The 25,407-nt window shown below is 44.8% G+C and overlaps 2 protein-coding genes across 3 annotated transcripts in view; one reads left to right on the top strand and one right to left on the bottom strand.

The window, feature by feature from the left end:
• The window catches only part of coro7 (coronin 7), a 97,708-nt gene that overhangs the window by 24,401 nt on the left and 47,900 nt on the right, over nt 1-25,407 (bottom strand). The gene's annotated exons all lie outside the window — the stretch shown is intronic.
• Nucleotides 538-23,049, top strand: vasnb (vasorin b). Of its 2 annotated transcripts, XM_053443542.1 has the most exons (3): nt 545-847; nt 7,665-7,726; nt 19,151-23,049. In XM_053443542.1, the coding sequence occupies exon 3, from the start codon at nt 19,158-19,160 to the stop codon at nt 21,231-21,233; it is 2,076 nt and encodes a 691-aa protein (XP_053299517.1). In that variant the 5' UTR covers nt 545-847; nt 7,665-7,726; nt 19,151-19,157; the 3' UTR covers nt 21,234-23,049. The 2 variants fall into 2 exon arrangements, with proteins under 2 accessions (XP_053299518.1, XP_053299517.1); XM_053443543.1 differs by lacking the exon at nt 7,665-7,726 and having other exon boundaries at nt 538-847.

The following is a 25,407-nucleotide window of genomic DNA, read 5'->3' as shown; positions in this document are numbered from 1 at the left end:
TTCCTCAGAGAGATCACCTTCCTGTACCTTGTTGGGACTGGCTGACACTCACATAGGCCCCCAGCTTCTGACTGGTGGTTTGTGACAGGCGTTGGGAAGTATTCACTGTCTTTCTCAGCTAATGTGCACATGTACACTGCTGAGGCAACACATTTCTGCCAGTGTCAACCATGTCATATTTTTGTATTTATGTTTCAAGGCTGTGTCAGGTAATTACCCAGTTTGGTTCGTGTAATCTAGTCCTTTACAAGTGTTTGTTATCATTATGCTGAAGCCTGACTCACTTATCTTTCAGCAGAGGAGTAAAATGAAAACTTAAAAAAGCAAAGCACGCTGTAATTAGGGGAAACAGTCATTCAAATGAAATGCAGCCAACATCTCTGCACGGCGAATGTCTAGACCCGCAATGTCCCGGGCTCCAAACAGGTCGTGCTGGTAGGCATTAAGAGGCAGCGTGTCTGTGGTTCCGCGCTCAGCCGAGGCTGCAAGGTGAGTTGTGTGCAGCTCTGTGCAGGAGTGCGCTGTGCCGCTGTGCGCCGCGCCTCGCTCCTCCCATCCCTGCGCTCCAAGCTGTCCTCTGTGCTCACCAATAAAGCGCTTTTTGTCCGCGGAGGCAGCACTCGAGCGCATTCCTGGACGTGGAGGTCGGTGTACCTCTCTCCCGAGGATTTGATGAGGACCGTGTACGTTTGAGAGCTTTTTTTGTTTCTTGTAAGAGACAGAGCGAGCGCACATTCGGGGGGAAACCTACGACGTCTCTGGAGTTATATCGGCGAACTGCTCCGCTTGGATAAAGACATATGCGCGACTGACTGCGCTCCCCAACTTTACCTCCTCGAAGTTCAGGGTAAGGAATTCCTGCTCCTGGTTTATAAATGATTCGGGATTTAACATGTGCGACAGGAGCAAAGCGTGCGTAAAGACGCGTCAAAGGAGATGTGTTGACGAACTATTGCTGGATTTGCTTTGGAAACAAGTGAATGCACCGATGAGTAGAACCATTTCCCCTCATATATTAAAAAATACACTTCAATTGAGTTGAGTTTCTGTGTTCGTTTGAAGACCGGTGCTGCTCGTGGAAGTTGTGTTTGTGTATCCTGACAACTCCCTCAACGAAAACTCAAACTGACCCTTTCTGTTTTGGCTCAACTGCGAGTTGATACAGTTGAAAACACATTTAAATGCTTTTGAAGGGCAGAGTTATCCTGTAATAAGACGTTTTGCAGATGTCTACAGTTGTTTTGAAGAGTTTTTAATGCAAATCAATACTCGGCACCACTGACATATTGGATGCAGCAGGTTTTATTGGCTGTGCCGGCGCCGCTGATGCTTCACATCACCATCGACTCACAATAAAAGTAAAGTTTGTCAGTGTTTACGAAATGCGTAAAACGTGGAGCGTGCGCGCGGTGCGTAAAAGCAGTCCTCTGGGCTGTAATGAGGCGGGCTGGTGTCGGACCGCAGGACGCCGTACAGCCGGCAGAGACCGAGCCGAAAGTCTAGACCGCACCGAGCCGCCTCAACCACAGAGGACGGCTGCTCCTGGAGCCGCACGGGGGAAAAGTCCCACAGCGGAAAGTTCATTAAGACACAAGCGTGGTTGTTCCACGGGCGGTCAGGGGGGGTCAGATAACGAAAAGTCAATGCATTTGTTATGTTTGCAGCATGAGGTCAAAACAGGATCATCTAGACAATGGTTTGACTGTATTATACCTGGAGACAAGTGGACGCAGTGCTGTTTATTTTGAGTTTTGGAGCATCGATTAAAAGCAAAAGCTGCTGAGGAAAGGAGGTTGAGCAAAGATAAGTGACATTGCCAAGTCTGATTCTTAGAAATGCACTGACTTGATGTGGGTTCACAACTGCTGACAACATCAGCCGATCTTGAATTAATCAGGCTACTAAATAATCCTCAACACCGGGGGTAGATGACAAGTTTCAGCTTCGTAACGTCGGCCAACTTTCAGTTATAAGCGTGATGGGCGATAACACTGAAATATCAAAGAGGTTCATCAACAGCTGCTACTGATATGAAATGATTCCATGAGGTCAAACATCTGAGAAACTCAAAGTGAGTTTCGCTAATAAAGGAACATCCAATAAAGTGACAGGACACGACGCGTTCAGACACGTCTCTATTCTACAAAGCACAAATACAAATCACTGTCAGAGCCTTTGTTATTTTTCAGATAACACCACCTCATTGTTTCAAATATTGTGCAGATATTGTGTCATATAACTTTTTCTCTGAGAGGTATCATTGATCTGATACTTTATCCCCGAGGAGCTTTAAATGTGTAGGACTTTAAACTCAAGTGTTGAATGAAATATTTAATTGCCGGGGTGATAACCACAGAAACGTGATCCCACTAATCCCTGTTAAAGATATAATATCTTTGTGTTAACACAAAATGTAATAACGGGGACATTTTATTTTTAATTTATTATGTGAAAGACTTCTTGTCTCTAATTTCCTCAGAGACAAAAACCAGTAGCCCCAAGACACAACACAAAAATTGAAATATAACCAGATTATGACAAATTATATATCTAATCCGCTTTTTGAATGAGAGGCTTATTTCATGTAAGAACAGTCTCCTTCCCGTTCTTCAGCCTGATTAGTCGTGGCTCCATAAACAGGCACGGAAAATCGACCTACTCTTCCCTGGGGGCAAAGCAGGCGACGTGAATTACTCCAATCATCCTGCTATTAACCCCTACACTGGTTTCCTCGCCATGTGTTTCCTCACAGACTGTCATTATGCCACAGGAGAAGCTACCGTGTCATTGACAGTGTATAATGGTTGTAATTGGTCTATATTAGTCCGCCAGTCACAGCTGAGCAGCCCCAGGAGTTCAATTATCCCATATTATTGTGGATAAATTGCAACACTTAAAGTACAAGAGATGAGTTGTGGGCAGAGCCGGTGCCAGTGAGGTTATTTTCTAGAGACGGTGAAGCTGTAGTGTTCGCTTCTTCCTGCTCCCGTGTTTTCCCTCTCCGTACGGCCGACTGTTGTGTTTGTACAGTGACGTGTTGACACTCACAGACTTCTCACTGCTGAGAGAGAGAGACTGAAACAAGTCCGAGAAGGAGAGAAAGAAAAAAAACGAGGGTTGCATCAAAGTTCTTCTTTCTACTTGTGATGCAAAGCTAAAGTCACAGCTGATCCAAATTGCTGCACAACACATGGCGGCACTTTGACGATAAACTGTGCAATTGTGCATGATGGTGTGAGCACTAAGCGGGACACATGTGCACGCTGGGTGGATTACCGCTCCCCCCACGGGACATTTCTTCCAGTTAAATGATGGTCTGTGGACGGAAAGGCGAAGGAGCCCTCTGTCATAAAACCCAATTTAAACAATTAAGCGCAGGCCCGCTGTCACACCGCCGTGACAGTGACGTTAAAACCACACAACCCGACCAGGATCTGGTTACCGACCAAGTGTCAGTCTGTACTTTCATCAGTTTTGGGGATTTTTACAAAATAAAAAGCTGTTATTTCATTATCCCTGCCAAAGAGCTTGGGAGGAAAAGAGCTCTGATGTCTGTATCTGCTGATGACGGTTGTTGACCGAAAGATCTGCCGGACATTTCACAGCAGCTTGTGGTGCCTGTAAATTTATGAACACAATAAAGTTCCCACTGAAAGTTGCGTCTCCTCTGTCTCTGAACTGCAAAGGGATTTTCACATCCTGCCGAGTACCACCGAAGAAGCTCAGCTTTACACCAATTAGGGGCGGTGACTGAAGCATTTTACCCAGTGCATCCACGGGATTAGAGGGTTAAAAGTCAGGTGCTGAGGCGAGGAGGCCCGGGGAAGGGAGGAGGGAGGTGGAGCTAGGGGTGGAGGACAAGTGTGGGGCACTCTCACAGCCGGGCAGAAAGAGAGAGGGCAGAAAGTTTGAATTCGTGTGTGAATGTGAGCGTGTGTCTGTCTTCCTCAAAGCAACATGAAGCAAACAAGAATTCAAGATGTACCAGTCCCTCTGCTGTCAGATTAGAAGGCCTCCATGTGTCCCCTCCTCAGGTGATGCACATCTGGGGGGGGGGGGGGGGGGGGGGTGTTGCTCTGTCGAAGAGGCGTCTTATATAAAACCCCAGCTTCGAAAGGCCTCAGCCTCACACATCAATGCTGACCCAGCGGTATGTCGAGGCAAACCCCAGCCTGTGTCCCTGCCAAGCTAAATTGAGGAAGAGCTCGCCGATGCAGCCAAATGATGCGTTCAGAAGAACCACTTCAAAACCTTGCATAAATATACACACACATGCGAAGGGAGCTGAAGGCTTTGGAGTGCCCCAGCTTTGAGCGCAAACCCCAAATAACTGCCATCGTCCCTGTCCACATCCAGATCCAGATCCACACACACACACACAGAAACACACTTTGCTGGTTTGTCTGTCTCCTGAAGCAGATTATCCCTTGGATCAGTCACAACATGAAAGAAACGACTCTTTCAAACTTTTTATTAAATTAAACTCTTGGTATTTTCTTAACCTTCTCACTCTTGTTAGAAAATCATCATAAGCCAAAATCAACCCCTCCCCCCAAAATTCCTAAACTGACTCCAGTAGAGTAAATGGAGTGAGAGACACAGAGTGAGAGACACAGATGGAGAATAAGAGAGAGAGAGAGAGAGAGAGAGAGGGGATGAGAGGGAGGATGCTCATCCCAGAAAGCCACCACAAATTGCTGCATTTCAGTGAGCCCATAAAAAAAAAGAGAAACTGCTCTTAATCTTAGGTTGTAATTACCTCAGCCCAGCACTGTAATTAGGAAAATGAGCCTTGAACTAGATCTTAGTGGGCGAGAGCAAAGCAAGGGCACACGCGCACACACACTCACACACACACCTACACTATTTGACCAAAACCAGAATTAGCGAAGACAGGTCTCCCTTTGAGAATAAAGTGTAATGTTTAACCGCAAGCTATCAATGACTAATGAAAATTACACAAACAACCAGTGAGACGAACATTAACTCGTAAGTTTCCACCCAACATGGATCGAAAGGATAAGAGCAGAGTGAAGGCGAAGTGTGTACCTCTGGGTTTGTGTGTGTGTGTCCTGAGACCTTGTTGAGAGTGGACACGTACTCGCAGTCCTCCATTACGTCAGTTTGTTGTTCTCTCGTGCCCTTTTTGCTTAACGTCTATTTCCGTCGCGACAGGGGGACGGCAGATAGTGTCGTTATCTGCTGCTGTCCACGCCGCGAGAGCACAAGGGGCGGCACGAGAGGGCAAATCTGTGCATGTGTATGTGCAGATGCCCGCATGTGGCACCGCGTATCAAGCCGACTCTCAATCACTCAACGCTGCAGTCAACAGGCGAGTGGTTGTTACAGTGCCACAAGTCACGGCCTGTCACCGGTGCCTACGAGAGGCATCGAAGTGTCACTTAAACTAGAGACTGAGGCCGCGCACATCCACCGTGACTCGTAAAGCGTCTTCCTCAACAGGTTCGGGATCGGGGCTGATTCTTAGAGCCATGATTTGGACAAATTGTCGGCAGTTTTAGATGATGGCTCTACAAAGTGTTTCTGGCATTAACTGCAGACTCCGTTTGGCCTTGGAAGAGATTACACCAGATGGGGAACAGGGGAAAGGGAGTGACACAGAGAGAAAAGGAGAAAGAGAGGAAGAGGAGGAGGAGGGTGAGGCGATATTCATGTTCAACAGATGAACGCAGATGAAGAAAGAAAATTATAGTGGGTAGAGAGGATGAAAGGAATCGGAGAAAAAAGAAAAAAAAAAAGGGGGAATGAGGGCATGGCAGACAAAAATAAACCCTTCAAAAGAGAATAAATATGAATATAGACCAATAATTGTCAAAAGAGAGAAAACATACTGGCAGGTTAAAAGATACCAGTGTTCTGGCAGTGCTCAGTCTGCGCAAATTAAAGACCAAATGTCTCTCGGAAAGATCTGGAAGAGGCAGTCTGAGGGTATTCATGCATACCAAAGCAGGGATACTGCTGTCAGCAGTTTTGTCTTGAAGAAAAAGTACTGACGTTGTTCAAGAAGCCTCGCGGTAAAGATGATTTGCATCTATTTCGGGTGCTGAGTTCCACTTTGAAAGCTAAATATTTACAGTGGAGCCAGGGGCCTGTCTGAGAGGGAGACACAGTGACCTCGGGAAACTAACTGCGCGGCAAGGTCAGCGCGAAAAACAATAGCCACACACAAGCGGGTCACACTCGCCCCTAAATTTACTCCGTCCCTTTGCAGGCAAACACGATTTGGTATGCAAATAACGGCAAAAGCACACACTGAGCACACACGTGACAGTATGCACAAACACCTCTGTGCAGCAGGGTGAAACACTCACAGGCAAATAAACATATGTGCTGCGGAGAGCGGCCGTAGCTTCGAGCCAAACTGAGCCCCTGGACTGTAACAGGTTCATTTCAGATGTAAACAACGCTCTTTGGATGCAACGTGACGTGAAGTTTCAGGTGTTACACAATGGAATGTGGCATGTGGCGATGTAGTCATCCATGTTCTGGTCTCCGCCTCCACACCCTGACTCAGAGCTTAGGTATATGAAATATGGCTTAAAAAGAGCACTTAGTTGGAAATGTACTGGGAGAGTGAGACGAGTATATCCAGTGCAAACAACTAACCGTCTGTGTTGTGCAAAAGGGAGAGAATAATGTTTTGCATCTCAGCAAATCATCTTTCCTGCTTTGTGTGCTTTAAACCCCAAAGTAGTGAGCTATTAAAAAGAAATATGGAAGTTGCTCTTGGTAGAACAACTGTGTTTTCGGATTTTCCAAAACCAATTCATATTTGAGATCCCATAATCACGTTTGAAAATAGCATTCAGTAATCGTAAACAACGTATTTCCACGACGCAACACACACACACACGGACTTCTGCATGAACACGTAACCACGTAATTCTGTGGTAGTGAAATATGAGACGCTATCACTCAAACAGCCAGGGCAACCTGGGCCGTGCCAGCTGAGGATCAGTTAAAGTAAAAGCTGCTGGTGCTTGTGCCACAGGGCCAACACACACCTCAAACGCACACACCTGATTCAAACACGAGGAAAAGCACAGACGCGGATTCAAAATGAAAATGATTCCAGGAAAAACCTGATATCTTCTCTGTGATATTAATTACATCATCATATGTAGCAACATTTTAGTCTTTGCAGGCCACGTCAGTAAATATTATCCTAACCTGGATGACCTTTGTTTCCCTCCTGAGACAATACCTCATTCATCAAGAGGGCGAAACTGACCGACTCTCGCTGCTCATACCACACAGCACACGTGCAGTACACTAAGTACAACGTATAGGGGCTGCAACAAAAGAAAAAGACTGTCTTGTGTCACGCTCAAGTCACCGCTCGGCGCACACAAAAACATTGGGCCCACAGCTGATGGGCTGATACCGCAGGACAAGGAGCTGACAGAGTGGAGAGTGGTCGGCCCGCATTCTTCCCCCCCCCCCGCTCTGTCATTCTGCTGCCGCACAGCGCTCAGCACGCTCCCGCACACAGCTGGAATCCCACCAATTAAGAGGAAAAAAGCTTCCTGTCCTGCTTGTGGGCCATTAACTATGTATGACAGGGGGCTGGATTCCAAATGAGTGGGCGGGGAGGACCTTTCATCAAATTAAGCTAACAGGTACAACTGTTGTGTTATCTGCAGGCAAGGGAGACGTCAGATCGAGGACAGGGGAGCGGGAGCAGAGGAGAGCGCTTCTTCACTGGGTGAGCACCAAATGAAATCTGACAGCTGTATTGGTGCTTATGAATAAGATGTGGTCAGCTACCACGATACAAACAGCAGAAGTAGTTTTCATCGCAACACAAGACACAGCGCACCATAGATTACACGGGAAGTCAATGTGTTTTTGACACTTTGTCACAATAATGCAGTCTTTTGAATAATTGCCCAGAGAGGAACCCCGACCACACGCTGTTGGCGGTCCTCCCTGTGTTAACTGTAACACCCTGCTTCCTCAATAGGCTCCTTTCACACAACTCTGAGCCTCTTAACGAGACTGGCAGGAGAACAAGAGCAGCTCTCTTAACTAACACACGCACGCGCACGCAGCATTTACCAGATACAGTGAGGCTGTGTGGGACTACAGACAGGAGGGAAAAGGAAAAGAGAGAAGGGAGGAGGTTTGGACTGAAGTCGTGGAGCTGGGGCGGAGGTGGGCAGGAGGTAGACTCCTCCGTGTGTGCGAAGTATCTTCCGTTTACAGAGTCCGATGTCGAGGATCCGTCAATGACATAAAGCTCTATTGTTCTCCAAAGAGTATTTAAAAACACATGATTTCATCACATTGTTGCACTGGGTGACATGTTCCGTCATGACCACAACCAGGGGCACTAGTTTATTTAGAGTCAATCCAAAAGACACATTCCTGTTGCCATAAATACTCACTAGAGCGGCAAAATGTAAATTCAGCCACTGCAGAAAATAGACCGGAACGAATGCAAGATGTAGTATTATTTAATAAAATCTACAGTGTTCTGCTGCTTTAGGAAGTTACTGAGTTTTCTTCATCTAATGAGGCCATCTCTCTAAGACACACATACCGTAGGCATGGCTAATTATTGAATTGCCTCCACTGTACCGAGGTCTGGTTGTTGTGTCCCTGTTTTAAAAAACGTTCAACTTGACACTCTGACTCCTTTCTGACCCCACACTCTCTGACCTGCCTCCTTCCTGTGTTGTGCTAGTTGCCAATGAGCTCTGACAGTAGGCTGGTAGAGAGAGAGAGAGAGACACACACACACATACACACACACACACTCCTCCACCTCTCCGTCTCTGGGCAGCCCACTGCTCCTCAGGGACACCGGGAGGAGGAGGAGGAGGAGGACGAGAGAGTGGCGGCTGTGTGGGGCTCCCAATCTGGGGTTGAGTTTTTGATCATAACACACATTCCTCAGGTGAAGGGGTTTGTTCAAGGTGTGTGTGTGTTTGCTTGCTTGAATATATTTGTCATGCAGACAATATGCATACTGGCTCTGCGTCTGCCTTGATGCTGGGGTTTGAACATCAAAGCTTGCATTCCCTGCCTAGAATTACAGCACAATCTGTCAACCTGAGTGTGTTTGTCCTGCCTTCCTCTGAGGGACGACAACACATCCATGCCACACCTACACAAGTGCATTTTAAAAATAAATTAAACGCTAACACACCAAATATTGGCTTTGATTTGGAATGGCTGTGCACCGTAGCTGTGTGTTAAACTTCTAGACGGCCCAACACAACAACAAGTGTATACGAATGTCAGTTTATTATCTTAAAGGGGACAAGGAACAGCAAACAAGGGTGTTCCGTGATATTGTCATACTCTACTGCACCGCACACGCACACCCACAAGTAGTACATATTTGTACACACAGGTAGGCATTGTGCGGCCTAACAGGTCGGCTCAGGAATCTACTCACTTGATGACAGTCTGGACAGATGCGTTGATGCACACAAACAAACTATTCTTCCTTCAGACCAGTGGTAATTCACTGCAATAACAACCAACCATCACTGTCTCACCCTCGCTTCCTCTCTCCCTGTCTGCACGGCAGTATGTTAAGTCGTCTCAGGATCTCTGTACACGACAGCGCGACTAACCCGTGGAGCACATACACACTGATACACAACTCCCGTATTATGAACACACAGAACTAGGCTTCCTCGAAACCACACAGAGGAACCCTCTTTGTCCTCATTCAGGCGTCAGTGTGAAGGCATCAGGGGTTTTGCATGCTTACCTCGAATAATGCAAATCACATTTGATTTACATCGCATTAATAACTATGCAAACCATGCAGCGGAGTTATTTATAATTTTAAATGCGTTTTCTTTACCATCCATTGGTTACCACTCATTTCCTCTGCCAAGGACGTTATGTTTTCATCATTGTGGTTGGTTTGTTAGCAGGGTTATGAAAAAACTATAGAACCGAGTTCCATGAAGATTCGACCCAAGGTATTGGTCTTGGTGGATGGATGTGTTCTCCGATCAGCCCTTGTTTTTTTAGCAGCATTAGACAAAAAAAAATACTTGATGGATTTATAATCTGTTGTTTAAGAGTCTAAACTTGGAAACATGTGTCATGGTCCTTGAAAAACCGGCCTGGGGTGAATTTGGGGATTGTTTCGAGTATTCCTCTTTCTGTCTGGCAGATCCTAACAAAGGCTGGAGATAGAGCCTTAGGTCTATTCCTCCACTTCTGTCACAACCCTCTCGCCACTTCCTTCACTCTTGTCCTGTTTGTGCTGAACACGAGGAATCTTCGCAAACCTGCTGCGGGCAAATTGTTGTGTTGAGGGTCAGGGGTTGATGTCTTAATAGACTGTTGCTGACTGATGTCTCTACAGCTGTCATTGTGGTTGACTTCACCTTTTTAATCAGGGGTTGGCATAGGAGTGTCATTTCGCTGAGAAATCTTTTGGATCGCCTCACCCAGAGGCATGTCAGATTCACTTCAGAGTCGGGATCGTAAATTATCGTAAAATTCATTATTTGTATGCCGTGACACTAAACCACACATCCTCACAGACTATTTATATGCTGTTAGACAGCATTCGAAAAGATAAGAGTGGGCGACACAATTAAACACATCAGACATGTGTCTAAGAAAAACGCTCTGCAAATCAGGCTGTCATAATAATCCTAGTAATGAATAAGTCAGCATGTCTTTGTTCAGGTCGTAATTGCAGGGCACCTGAGGCCACTGAGGAGAAGCATGTCAATGTTTGGGACAGAATCAGAGCCAACCTCCTCAGAACTGGCGTGATACCAACACCGTTTCACAATAAATTCCAATGTGACAACCATATCTGTACAAGTGATCTAGGGCCCAGATTTATCCTGTGTGTGAGGCACATGTCTGAGGTGTTTTGTTCTTAGTGAGGGAGAAAAGCCTGCAGGGAAGAATGACAGTAACGTTAAAGGAGGGAGAGAGAGAGGCTGAAAAGCAAGTCTTAAAATGAAGGTTGTGATACTTGCATGATGTTTACCTCACTCAAAGTCACGAGCTGAATATGGACGTGACTCAAACCATACTTAACCAAACATGTAATTAATCACAGTGAAGTAATCCTTTGTCAATCCACTTATCAATAAATTACTTGTTTCCTTCCTCTACCAGACGTAACAAACACCTTTTAATGATCATAGTGCCCTTTGCACAGTCGACATGTTGACATGTCTAACAATAAAAAGCCAAGTCAATCTCAGCTGTCAATCATGACATCTCACCTGTTTTTCGAACCAGAATTGTAACAAAAATGAAAATACTTTAATGTATGTGATGCGTACTTTGTGTATCAAAGGTGGCCCATGTCCCATTTGCTAACATGGAGGAGGCAGGCTTTATGGCCTATACCGCAGCAGGCCGCCCGGGGTGCATTGAGAGGTTTTCAACCTTGCAATTGTTTGAACATTGAATATTTGCTTAGTCCAATCAAACATTTTGCTCCAAGCGAATGAAGAGTGAGTTTGTGTAAGTCTTCTCCAAGTTTCCAATACTGTGCTACTGTAATTTACCAAGGTAAACACGTTGTTTAACCGTCAGAGTGAGCACTGCTCCAAGTTTCTGCTCACCGACCCCTTACTTTAGACTTGAGCTTTCACAACTCTAACAAACACTGACAGCAACACTGTTGCCACAAGCCCCCGCAGGGCTGCTGTGGCAGGCGGAGGAGACGGGCCTTCGTAAGATTCCAGTCATACTCTCAACAGCTACATGAACAAACCTGAGAGGAAAGAAAAGAGGTGAGCAGAAGAGCAAGGGAAGGAGAGGGCGCATGATTGACACAGCCAACAGGGCATCATTAAATGCGTGTGACTCTGTTTGTATAACAAAGACAGTCGGGCTGCCTGTCGTCTGACTCATACAAAACCTTGGATTCAGTTATGCTCAAATTTTAACTCTTACACAGCTCTGTTGGAAGAAAAGTTGTGATCCATCACCTGTTCTTTTAATAAATCAAGAACAAGATGGTCAGAGGGAACTCTCAGCAGGGTTTTTGTCGAGGGTGCTGCACCTCATGATAGTAGGGAACGACCTGGAGTAGCACTGCAGTATTTAGAGCTGAATGTCAATCAAGCCAGAACGTTGGAGTGTGAGCACAGTTGACTGATAAAACTGGTCGATCCAGCCACTTAAAACCACAAGCACACACAGTGCATGGAAATTGTCTTGTCCCCACAAAGCTCACTGAGGTGATCTCAAGGATGTCTCAGGAGACGTCTTTGTGGCTGAGACCAGCTTGCTTTCGGTTGTCCAGACAGCAGGAGGCGAGGACGGTCATGCACGGGACAGGAAGGCAGAAGTCAAAGATTAGCGAGAGTCCAAGGATGCCGTAATTAGTGTGTCTTTGTGATGTGGTGCTTTTTGGACTCATCGGATCCTGACTTCTGCAATTGTGTGGTTTACTACTGTGTCTTCCAGAAAAGAGAAGGAGAGAAAAGTAGACAGAAAGTGGGTAAGAGTGGTTGTTTGTTGTTTTTATACCACTAGGTTGTGACTGAGCCATTGTTTTGTGCACATGGCACCGACAGCAGCTGTGGATTCAAACACCAAAGACAAATAAGAAAACTGATGAAAGACTAGGTTGTCCGTCGAGCACTGAAATCCTTTGTGTTTCTGTAATGTGAGAGTTCTGTGATGAAGATCTTTTTCCTATTAAGGAAACATGACTGTGACCCCGACTGATTATCAGTCCCAGTAGGTCACAGGGCTGGGTGCACTGATGAAAGACGCGTGTACTAGTGTTGAGACATCGCTCTGCTGGGGAAAAAAACGATAGTAAACTATCTGTGGGTAGAAAGAGAGCAAGAGAACAAGAGAGATTGTACCTCGGGCAGGGCATCCTGTAAAGTACCTTTATAAAAATAAAATAAGGTCTAGCATCTACAGCACCATCAGTCATATCCTTCATAAATGAAACAAAAAGGAAATTGTCCATGTTTCCTTTTGGAACTCCTAGTGCTTGACCTCTGTGCTCTAAAGCTCAGAGGAGGCCCGACGGCAGACATGCTGTTGCAGAGCCCAGCTCCGCTCTGGTTTGGCTGCCCGGCTGCTCTGTACTCTTGAGGCTGGAGTCTTCAGCTTTGGCACAGGTCGCATCATTTACTTAGACACACTCCAGAGGTTTTGGGTTTCATGTTGCCCCGGAGGAGCGTAGAAAGCACCTGTTGTGGAGACGAGGACCATTTGGCTTCAGGTGTGCGTCTTTGAAACTGGAGCTGGGTGTGGGCCCATGTTTAACAGCGCCTGTTATCTGTGTTGTCTGCTCCACAGTTACAACAGAGGACACAGAATACTGAGCAGCAAGGGAAACACTAATCCAAAGCTGACCTCTGACCTCAAGGAGTCGGTCGCCGGTTCACTGGTTCATGGGCCTTTCGACTGATGCTATCTGACAAGATGAACTAGACGGCGCAATGATTGATATGGCTTTCAGGTTCCTCCTTACGGCTTTTGTGTTAATATTGTACGATCCGTTCTTTAGTAATAAGTAAACAGAAAAGCCAAAAAGTAACTATTGACTTGGATCACAAAACTTGTAATTAATGAGGTTTTACAATTCCATTACCCGCCCAGTCACACTCGCACCGTATGTTATGGGTTCGGTTTTAAGTCTTCCAGCTGCAGGCTCTAATGGTATAATCCTGAGGTAGAAAGAGCTGCCTTTCACACCATTAATGAGCTGCGTTGCTACTCACGCAGACATGCACAACGTAGGGAGTATGGAAGAGAGAAGGACATAAGGAAATAAAGAGGCAATGTGAAAGGAACCTGCGGGTTAAGTGGTTGTTTGTGTTAATTGAAACTACAACACTCTGACATCAATCAGCAAAAGGCGGCGGTGATGTGTACGATGCATGTGAGTAATACAGTGTTTGTCCTTGTGGCGAGGCTGAAATCAGTTGGAAAGCTTTGTTTGTACACAACATTGTAAAACAACCATGGCCACTAATACCACGTCATACCACTACAAAGCATTACAATGATATGGTGGCTTCAAGATGAGTATTTCAAGTGACAGATGTAGTAAAACTATCATTCTGCATGTCCTTCTCTCCCCTGTCTGTGTTTGTATTCCGCCTGCTTGATTGACCTTGATGTGAGGGTTCTGTTAGTGGAGTGTATTTTGGGGAATCGTCTCTCTAAGGAAAATCTGTTTCTGACTCTACGTACGTTTTACGCACACCCAAACTGCTGTTTGACTCATCACAAATTTTGCCGTATTATTTACCGTGACAGTTACAAAATTACGACAGGAAAAAAGCCATTTGCTTTTGTTTTATCAGATTTATTTTCAAAATAAAGACATCCTTCCTTCAAAATTAAGAGAAGTCATAGTTTAGAGCTTAAACTTGAATGAACACACGCTATGCAAATTAAAACCAGGGAAATGGATGAGAATGTTGATTCAAGTGTTCTATTACTCCTCACGTTTTCGGCTCTACACACGCTTTGCTTTTTTGATCCTTTCGGTTTGCATATCTAAAGTAAAAACATTAGCGACATTAGCTCATGCCATAAACAAATACTTCCAAACATCACACGCATACCAACAGTCTTGCGTTAGCACGGCTGACATTTTCCAAAACATACTTGTGCTGCGTGTTTCTTCTGTCTGCACAAACATGTAGCTTACCCTCCTGCGCGACTCTTTAAGTTATCTCTTTATCTTCACATATTCCACACAACTATTGTTTTTCCTTTCCAAATGACCCCTTTGTCAATGTTGATGGATAACCCAGCTGGATTGTGGGTAACTGGCTCCTTCTGTGGCATGGATTGTGCCGACATAGACACAGGGTGGAAGTAGCATTTGTAACACTCACTCCTTTGGTTCATTGTCTTCTCATGAGGTTGCGGATGGAAAAGGGGCAAACACAGAGAGGGCCAAAGGGGCCATGGGAGAGAGGAGGGGGTCAGAGGGGCCACATCAGCCGTCATCACCAGTAATTCTCTGGGTGCTGAAGTTATCATTTACAGCCAATATGAATTAATGTTCCTGAGCCACCGCAGTTAATCTGCTAGAGTAATATATGTTAGCAGTGTGCCCTCGTGAACCGAGTCGTCAGACCTACAACACCGTAGATCATACTTTAATGCACGTTTTGCAAGCCTAGTTGCTTAAGAAGATAAAGTCCCAGAAGAGAAGGGGCCTCTTTAATGAGAATATGTACTCTGTAGTGTACAGCCTTATCCCCTTACTGTGACCCCCCCTGTCATCTCTTGCTCGGTCTGCTGAATTATGCAAGTGCACACTGACCTGCGGCTCCTCCCCACACGCACACAAACACACACACCACATTTTCTACTCCCTCTTGTACCCTTCACTGGCCCTCAGTGCTGGCCTTCAGCTCTGAAGATAAGGGCTCTTGACGCTCGGCCTGCCGGGATTTAATTGCCGAAGCCCATTTCACCCTCCCAAAGCCAGGTCTTATCCACCTCTCCACCCCTCTGCCCCCGCTGACAGAAACCTGCTTTTGTCTCTGCTGTTCCCCTGCTCATGTTTTCTTTTCCTCTTCATCTTGAAAAGAAAAAAAAAAAGAAAAAATAGTTGGATAAGAGGAGAGCTGACAGAGAGGAACAAAATCTTTTCTTCCTTTTGCCTCTTTAATATTTCTTTTCAAGGGGCTGACCATGGATTTCGGTTAGTGTTGCGCAAAAGACCTTCTCTGCTCATTTCTTTGTTTTTTCACATCCCTCGCTCTGACGCTCGGGTGATTCTGCATCAGTCAATACTAATACAACCCACAAACCTCGACTCGAGCATAAAGAAGACACAGATGTAGGAACAATTATTAAATTACAGAACTGGTCTCAAAGAAGTTTTTTTACTCCCCGTCTCATAAGCAGTGCGATCATTCATCCAATATATAGTCTGTTTATATACTCAGAAAAACTTCCTGTTAATCTCTGAATACCAAGCCAATGAGACGGACCAGTTTACTTCTTCAAACTCAGCTGCTGCCTGTCTCAGGAATGTCTCAACAAGCACGCAGGGGAGAGAAAAGGAAATTACAACTCAAGAAAGGAGGAGGAAGGCAAGATGGGAGGGGGTACTGCTTCTTGTGCAGGATGACAAGCCTGTCTTTCTACTATCTCTCTCTCTCCAGGCCGCCCACCTCCACCCACTTCAAAACTTTTAAGCTGCAGCCACACAAGTCAGGAGTCACACTGCACCACAGTGCACTGTGGATCCACTCTGTGGTGACGCCACGTTTGCACCTTATCTTACGTACTGATAAGACCCGCACAAGTCACTTGCAATCCAAAAAGCAAGAAAACAGGAGAATCTAACCTATCAAGCTCCGGTTTATCTACGATCTGCACTGTCTGAACCCCTCCCCATCGACGGTTTCTCCTCCACTGGGTTATCAGATGTGAGGGCCCTGGTTGGAATGAGGCACACTCAAATAAACAATCTGCCCCAGGGAGCTATGGTAGAAACTCCACGTTGAACTTCTAAGACAAATATTTCATTCTATCTGCAGAGCTCACTCTCCTCTCATGTGTGCCTTGATGTTGTTTTATGTTCTAGCCCTGGACCCTTATGCCTCTCTGGCCCTGATGTACTGTACCGAATGTAGGTTTCTTTATCAGCGGAAGGAATGAGATTGGATTTTCGGAGTCAAGACACAGATAATTTGTCTCCACGACCATAGAAAGACACGTGCACTTACACGTACACAGTATACTGCATTAAAACTGAGATGCAGCTTCCCACACACAGCCATGACATAAAAACTTAAAACCATCTGTAAGAGCTCAAGCTGTTTCCTGAATCTCTAAATCCCCTTCATCACCTGTTTATCTTACGAGATCCCTTTGTTTGCCTTTTTTCTTTCTGTACACCCATGCAGCACAGCAGTCCAGCTTTCAGTCCTTCCTTTTCTCCATTCCATCTGCACCTCAATCATTGACGAGTCCCGTAATGAAGCCTACTTTTTCCTGCGTGACTATTTTCAAAGAATTTGGCTTTTAGTGTATACACAGGAGAAGGGAAAATAAGACATCAGGGAATCTTTCCAAGGAGGTTGCAATTTCAAGGAGGACCGGAAAGAAAAGTATGCTGAAAGAGAAGGAAAATAAATGCCATAGCGGTGGCGTGATGAGATGATATCCCCCCCCTCAAAAATAAAACCCTTGATCTCCTCTCCAAGTTCTGACATTCGAGGCAGGGATTTTTTTTTTGTAAAGAAAATGTTTCATTAAAAAGTGAAAGGAAAGAGCTGAAGCAGAAAGAGAGTTGTCTCTGATGCTACTGTTACTGGCTTGAATTGATTTCTGTGGCACTGATACCTGTGAGTAAATGAAAAACATACAGCCACATATTATTTATTTATAGAGGATAAAGTAGAAGGAGCTCTTAAGTGTGTTTCTACATACTACTTCAATCCCTGAAAAGCTAAAAATATGCACAGTTGATAAGCAAAATAGAATTACTGCAGAAGAAAAGAACATCACAATTTCTTGGACATTTATGGGGCAACAGGCCACAACCCTAAGCACTGTAAGAACACAATGTTCTCTCTGTGTATGCTGCATCGGTGTAAATTATAAGTCACACATACTTGCCGTATCATTCAGGTATTTGCACAGTGCAGACATTAACAACTGCACCATTTAAGGCCCTAAAATTAGCCCACCAGCATTCTGTTTCTGTTGGGTGTCGTAAATGTTCAAAAAGTCAGGTTTGGAGATACATTCAACCTAAACTATGATATGAACAAAAGTAATTTCAGGACACCTAGAATTCATTTTTTTGCAGATTCAGACTAAGCACACCAGGATGCCTCTGGTTAAGGATTAAGTACACAACCCCAATGAATAAGATAAGAGAAAACCAAAAGCTGTCAAAAGAAGAGGAATGGTCAACAGAAAGAGATGTTGTCTCTTCCCCCCCAAGGTCGTCTCACTTGAGTTGATAGAAGAGGATGATAAACTGCCGTAACTACTTTCTTCTTTATCTTCCCTCATACCTCTCACCTTCCTCATTCCATCATTCCTTCACTTAAGCCATCTTAAGTACAATGTTGACACGCCACTAAAATAGGATTGACAGCAACAGAAAATGTAGTTTCTGTATATTTCATTCATTTTACCATATTTAAGACCCTTGTTTGACCGTCAATATGCATATTGACATACAAGTGTGTTGTCTGCATTGCTCCATGGTTGAGGAAGCAGCACCAGGCTCTCAGCGGAGCTCGTCTCCAAGTTTAGAACGCTGAACAGTAAATCATCCACAGATGCATGGCCACGTGCAGCACGGCAGACACACAGCCACACAAAACTGACACGGTATGGTTACATGAAACTGGAGAGGCCAGACCAGTGTTTAGGGTGCAACATTTAGAGAGTGTGTGTAGAGCTTTTCACAGCGCTTGAGAGACAGAAAGGCATACAAAGTCACGCTGTGTTTTCAGTTTGGTGCACCGTCCAAACCGAGATAAATTGGCTCATATGAGTTCCTTTCATAATCTATGGAATCTGTCATAAACATAGGAAGAACAGTTAACTGGGCCCCCACCACAACCACAGAGCGTGTGCAGTAAATAACGGTGGCATATTGCTGACGCGCATGCACACAATCTGCATCTGTAGGATCATTACAGAAGAAAATACTGGGATTTGAAAATCCCACAGTGCTCTCTTTTACACAGATCATAGCAAGAAGAATGTGGCCCCCTTTTAGTCAGAAAAGTGAGGCAGGATACCAATATGTCAATTTTTCCTTAGAAGCATGAGGTCATGACTGCAGCCCTATTGTTTGAGAGGCCTTGTGACCCTTTGATCACTGGCTATGCATAATTAAACCTTTCATAGTAATCTCCCTCCATGAAATACTCTTAAGAACCACACGTTGTAGAACCACACGATAGCTGATCCAGGCTGGTTTGGAAACTAGGCTTTATAGGGAGAAAATATGAATCATAAAGAAATTAGACATTACTCTGTATCCATCTCATAGCTTGATGCAACAGCTGGATGATCCCAAAACTACACATGTTCCACAATAGTGACAGAAAACAGTAATATTATGTGTTGTCCTTTTTATCCCATTTACAATCTGTCAAAATGTGTATGTTTCTCTGATGAATGTAAGTTACTAACGATATATATTTATGTTCTCTTTTTTTAGGCGGAGCATGGAGCCAGTCTGCACCATGAAGGTCTATATGACTCAACTGGTGCTCTTTCTACTCCTCCTCATTATCCCTGATTGCATCTTGTCCAGCGACTGCCCAAAGGACTGCACCTGCTCCACACCAGAGTCCATCTTGTGTTTTCAGAGACGTTCCTCCACCATTCCCAAAGGAGTGCCCTCATTCACAAAAAGTCTCTATCTCTTTGCCAATGGCATTGAAGGCTTGACATCTGAGGACTTTGATGGTATGGAGAACTTGGAAATGCTAGACCTAAGTCAAAATAAACTGACTGAAATTCCTGATAGGGTGTTTGAACCTTTGACCTCTTTAAGAAACCTGGATCTGTCATCCAACCAGATCACCCACATTTCAGAGGAATGCTTCCAGGGTATGGTACTGCTTGAACGTCTTTATTTGTATAGTAACCTTATCAAGACCATTCACCCTGCAGCTTTTAACAGCTTGCAGCACCTGCTGGAACTCAAAATACAGGGCAACCAGTTGACATCCCTGCCTGCTCTCTCGATGCCCCATCTGCTGCTGCTGGACCTTCGCTTTAATGTCTTACAAACCTTGGGTCCCTCGGACCTCCAGACCCCAAACCTGGAGTCACTCAAACTTGGTGGTGTGGGGCTCACCAGCCTGGATAAGGAGCTCATTGGTAGTCTGAAGAACCTCCATGAACTGGACATTTCAGGAAACGAAATTGACTCCTTCCCTGCTGTGCTAAAGGAGATCAGAGGGCTGATTCACCTCAGTCTGGCAGAGAACCCAATGGGTCCTCTTAAAGTTCAGGACCTGCAGAACCTTGGTGATCTTCAGGAGTTGGACATCAGCAGCCTGAGTGTGCAGGGTCTCCCTGAAGAGTTCTCCCAGCTATTCCCCCACCTCAGAAAGCTTGCAGTGGCAGAGAACCCCTTCAACTGCCTTTGTGACTTAGCGTGGTTCCCAAAATGGCTTAGAGCCCAGAGCATCACCCTTGAGAGAACAGAGGAAACCCGCTGCCATTTCCCACCTATCAATTCCGGGAAGGTATTGGAGAGACTGGACCACAGAGATTTCGGCTGTCCTACCACAACTACGGTCACCACTAGTACTGTCAAAACTACTACTATCCAGCCTGCAATTGTCACCACCTTTCCAAGTACTACTGAAGCTGTTCTAATCCCTAGGGCTAGTGATGAACCCACAGACGAATATAATGAGCCTCCCCTGCCCCCCGTTCCTGCATCCCCCAGCAGCAGCAGCAGGGACCTAGGAGAGGATCAGCATTTTTGTCCTTCTAACACCTGTCTGAATGGGGGTACTTGTCGTATAGACCACCATGGTCAGGTAGAGTGTACCTGTCCACATGGCACTTCTGGTTTGTATTGTGAAGTCCAAAACTACCACCCACCGTCACCACCTGAAGCTGGAATCCCCATGGCAACTGTGAGTGCAGATGAAGCAGACATTAGCTCACATGATGTAACAGCAACTTCAATCCTGGTGGACCTTCACCGCTTCATTGAAATGCGTCCTTACATCCGTGGAATTCGCCTAACCTACCGCAATCTCTCTGGACCAGACCGCAGGCCAATTCAACTCAGCCTGCCTGCATCCTTCCCAGAGTACAGACTCAGAGGCCTGAGGCCCAACTCCACTTACACTGTTTGTGCCAGTCCACTAGGTTCACCTAGTGGCATAGACAGTGTGTGCACTGAGGCCCATACAGCCCCTGACATCCTCAGCAGCCCTGATGCACGGATAACTGACCCAAGACTGACTACTATGGTTGTGCCTGCAGTTGCCATCTTGCTATTGCTGGTACTGATAGCAGTAGCACTGGGAGTAGTATGCTATCTTCGTAGAAAGAGGGCCAAGGGTCACTTGGAGCTGGACCTTGAGCCTTCCCAGCTACAGTTGGATGGAGTTAAGGCTGGTTTGGACAATGGGACACTGCCTAAAAAACAGCCCCACATTATGATCCCTGAACCTGCTGTTCAAAATGGAAATCTGGAATATGAGGTGTTGCTACTACAGGATCACTGTACATCAAATAACAATATGTCCTCACACAAGCCTTCCTACTTTTGACATGTGGCTTTGACTACTCTAACTTAAAATGAGATTTTCATTCTCTTTTCCCCCTGGTGAAACACAGAGAGCAGCAACTGCTGTGAATGTGGAGGACACAGTAAGCCAACCAGCAAAGGAGAAACTGGACATATATTTAACTCAATGCTTTCTGTTTGTCTAAGTAGACAGTAAAAAAATTCCAAACAATTTCTGGATATCAAAAGCATTGAAATTGTCTCTACGCCATTTACATGCTGCATTCTGCTTCAATGGTTTTTCTTGACTCACACTGCTGGACTGGCCACCTCTCAACTTTCAAGCTATTGTGCTAGAACTGATGATGTGCTGTCTTTGGATGAAAACTTGGGTTAAGGGACATAGTGACCCCGTGCCCTCCATGTTATTCATAAGGGAGTGTGCACTGAAATGGTTTTTTGTTGCCTTCTCCACATAACAATCGTCCAGCTAAGCATCATCAGCAATTCTTTCTGCTGCATGTTGTAACTCATCAGTACTACCCCAAAGAGATCAGTGCTTTCTGTGAATGACCTTTCAGACCAAGATGTGCAGAGTAAATAGCTGGCGCCTGTTTTACTTTATTCGGCTCTTAAACTTTTGGTTTTTGTTGGGTGTTTTTGTATGTATTGTTTTTATACCTGTGTCTTTGTTGTATTTTTTATTGTGCAACATTGTGTTAACATCCCCTTCATATCCTCAACCCCCACCTCTTGTGACTAACAGACAAAACAGCAGATTAAAATCTTTGAAGATTAAAACGCGTTTGGTACCAGCAAAGTCAATCAAAGGGCTTTGCCCCAGAATGTCAGACAGTCTAAGTAGATGTGAGTCTGGACAGACTCAAGACTAAATCCCCCTTCCCCATTCTGAAGCCCTCAGCCTGTTTCAACACCACAAAGGGAGAAGGGAAGCAGGATTACAAAAGGTACACACCGGGAAGCAGTTGACTGAACCCATTCTGTTTCACTGTTGCACTGAATCATACCTATAGTTTAAAACTCAAGTCAATTAGAGTTAAAACATGGCAACAACGCCACAGGAAAAGATAACTTAAAATACTTTATTTATTCATTATATTCCCTTCAAGGGAAAATCAGTTTTTTCACCCTCGACCACAATTCACGTTCAACATAGTATTCGACCTGACCCACAACAAGCAAAGCAAGTGGTGGTTGTGTATTGTGTTTCTCTTGAGTAAAAATATCCTGCTCGGCATAATGCTGTTCACAATTTCTCCTTGGCAAGAAGAGTCCCAGTTTTGCTTCCTTGCACCTAACCAGACTATGAAAAGGCCAGAGGCACAACAGAGTGTTTATATTGCTGTGTAGAAGACAATGAGACTTGCAAAGTGAAAGAAGAGAGTGTGTTGATCTGATAACATCTGTGATAATTCGGGTACATGTTGGGGCTTGTGCAAAGACCTGCAGACGTCAGGTTACTTTCAGTCACCCCATTTATGAGCCTGCATGCCAAGGAGTACTTTAAGCTCCAAACAACTCTGCCTAAAGACAAACACACCAAAGACACATCTGTGAATGTCTGTTAACATACTGTTGTAGTATTTCCACCGCCAGGAGTTTGGTGCTAACAAGGTGCCTTGGGAATCCACACAAGAGACCATCTACCAATGCAACTGGAATACTTGTCTGTAATATAGAAAATATTGAAAATAACCAAAAGTATTTTCGATGCAATTGTTAATTTTTCCCTGTTTATTTTGGGAAGTGTTTGTTGTCATTCAATGTTTTTTTAATTATGTGAACTTATTTGTACAAAAAAAGTGATATTATCATTAAATGAATATCCAAAAATAAAACAGACCAAGTTCTTTTCTTTGGTAGTTTCCCCCTTTCTTCTTTGAGAGGACGGATTAGATTGACAGGCAAGAGGGGTATTATGTTTGCCATTAACTTCCCTTCCCTTTTAAGCCATCACTCAACGGTACGAGGGGAGAGATCACAGGGAGGGGGAGTCCGGAAAGTTTAAAAGGAGAGTGCCCCGGTATAAATGCAGGTGTGATTATGCTGGTTAGTTAAGACAGTGGTGTGTGTGTTAACTGGAAATGTGCTTTTGTTGTTGTGTTAAATAGCTTTCATTACAATACAGTGTCAAATCGCTTTATGGACATAAATGTGAGCATATATCAGACACCAAATGTCTCTCAAATGTCTCTACAGTGTAATAACAAGACTCTAGAGAGTCTACAGCCAGGCTTGCTACAATGAGAGCCTGTGCTTTGAGCTCTATACTGAAATCAGCCTGCTAACATGCTGACGGCTCAAGGCAATTCCACAAATAGTTTTAGAGATATTTTAGTCTGAGCCAAAGTGGTAAACCAAACGACCGAGGGACCAACACTGCCGTCCCTGTAGGGCGTCACATTACCAAGTGGTATGCCGATTATAATAAATTGTAAGCTGATGTGAATAATAGTCAAATGTTTCAAGCTCTATTAAACTTATTGGCACCAATCAAAACCATCTTGGTTAATGGGAATTTACACCCTGTGGGCACAAACAAACATGTTTAAAATTTGGGAGAAAAACATCTTTGAATAGATTTGTGCCAGCCCATTCTTCTAGGAAAATGAAAACGTAGGTATCATCCAGTGAGGAAGAATTGTCCTTCTGCTCAACAAAACAACAGAACGTTTCCCATTATAGAAGACAGAGAAAGAGAGGATTGTGTTATACAGGAGCTGAGGTTCAGTATATATTTTAAGATGTCAAAAGTCCTGCTGGGGATGCTAGAGGCGCAGCTGAGGAGGAAGAGAAAGAAGCAAGGAGTGGATCTGAGGTGAGTTGCTGTACAACACAAGCTACTGTACAGTGTTCAGTGACTGGTTTGTTTTGCAAAAGCTCAGAAAAAATGGCCGTAATTAAATCGCAAGAAAACTAAACAAAACGCCCCCAGTCTATAAAGACGTGTGCTGTCACTTGGACTTCTTCCCTAACAACAGGCAGCTCCAGGCAAAGTGGAAACAGTGATAATGATTGAGAACAGCCAGGTCAATGTAGAAAGTGGATTTAACCATTTATGAATGACTCACGGGTCTAAGCCTAATGGGCGAGCATTGTTTGCAAACCCACACAATAAACAAGCTGACCACCCATGTGTTTTATAGGTGGGTTGATGGTCGGGAATTAATGCAGTATGCACGCACCCGCCCATGTCCACTCCCACAAACAAACACACACACACACACACACACACATACAGTACCCTGGCTAACAGCCGGGAGCAGTTGTGCAAGGTCCCATGCTAACAACACAAACACATAAAACAGCACCACTCCTGACATGCAGACCCCATTATATCAATTTGCTCAGAGAGAGAAAACTTCCTGGTGAAATAAAGGAGAAACAATGTACTCCCGCAGGAGGTCAATAGGCTTTAACTTCTTTCTCCTTCCCGCACTATTTTAATCCCCATGTGTCCCGAATTCTTGAATGTTCATTAACCCGACACACACACATACACACACGCATTTTTTAAAAGGGAAATGAGTTGAGTAGTTTAGCTTGCTGTAGCATCGTTTGCCAAATTAAAAAAATGTGAAATAGAAGGCAATAAATGGGACTTAATTCACAACATATGTGCGCATAATAAAATGGCCCCAGGTGAAAGGACAGATACGATACGTATAGATCATATCAGATAAGACCTCTAGCTGTAAGTACTCATGCACGTTTTTGTCCTCTCTCTCCAGGCATCTGTAAATGTTCATGTATGTGAATGAGAAAAAAGGAAAGGGAGACCAGAGAGTGTGTGTGTGTGTGTGTGTGTGTGTGTGTGTGTGTGTGTGTGTGTGTGTGTGTGTGTGTGTGTGTGTACGTCTGCTCCTTTCCTTCCATAAAACAGTCTCTCTTTTCTTCCCCTGTCGTTAAGAAAGACCTGGTCCCTGGACGCGAGCCAACTTTAACACTCACACTTAGCCTGCCCTGCTCAATGGCCCCTATTGTTGTTTCAAGGGACCTTTTTCCCCAGTTATAACCCCCCCCCCACAAAAAAAATCCAAACGGATTATTACTAAAATTTACTTCTGAGCAAATATTTCTCTTTCACTTTTTTCAGTTCTTCCCTTCTCCCCCGTCTTTGCGTTTTCTCCCTCACTCCATGTTTTTTGTTTCCAAAATGTTTCCAAAGCCGGGGTCTGCGAGGAGGCAGCCAAGGA

Source organism: Pleuronectes platessa, chromosome 16 (genome assembly GCF_947347685.1).
Source record: "Pleuronectes platessa chromosome 16, fPlePla1.1, whole genome shotgun sequence".
NCBI lineage: Eukaryota > Metazoa > Chordata > Actinopteri > Pleuronectiformes > Pleuronectidae > Pleuronectes > Pleuronectes platessa.
The sequence above is the reverse complement of the archived record's forward strand: the minus strand, read 5'-3'. Positions and strand labels throughout refer to the sequence as shown.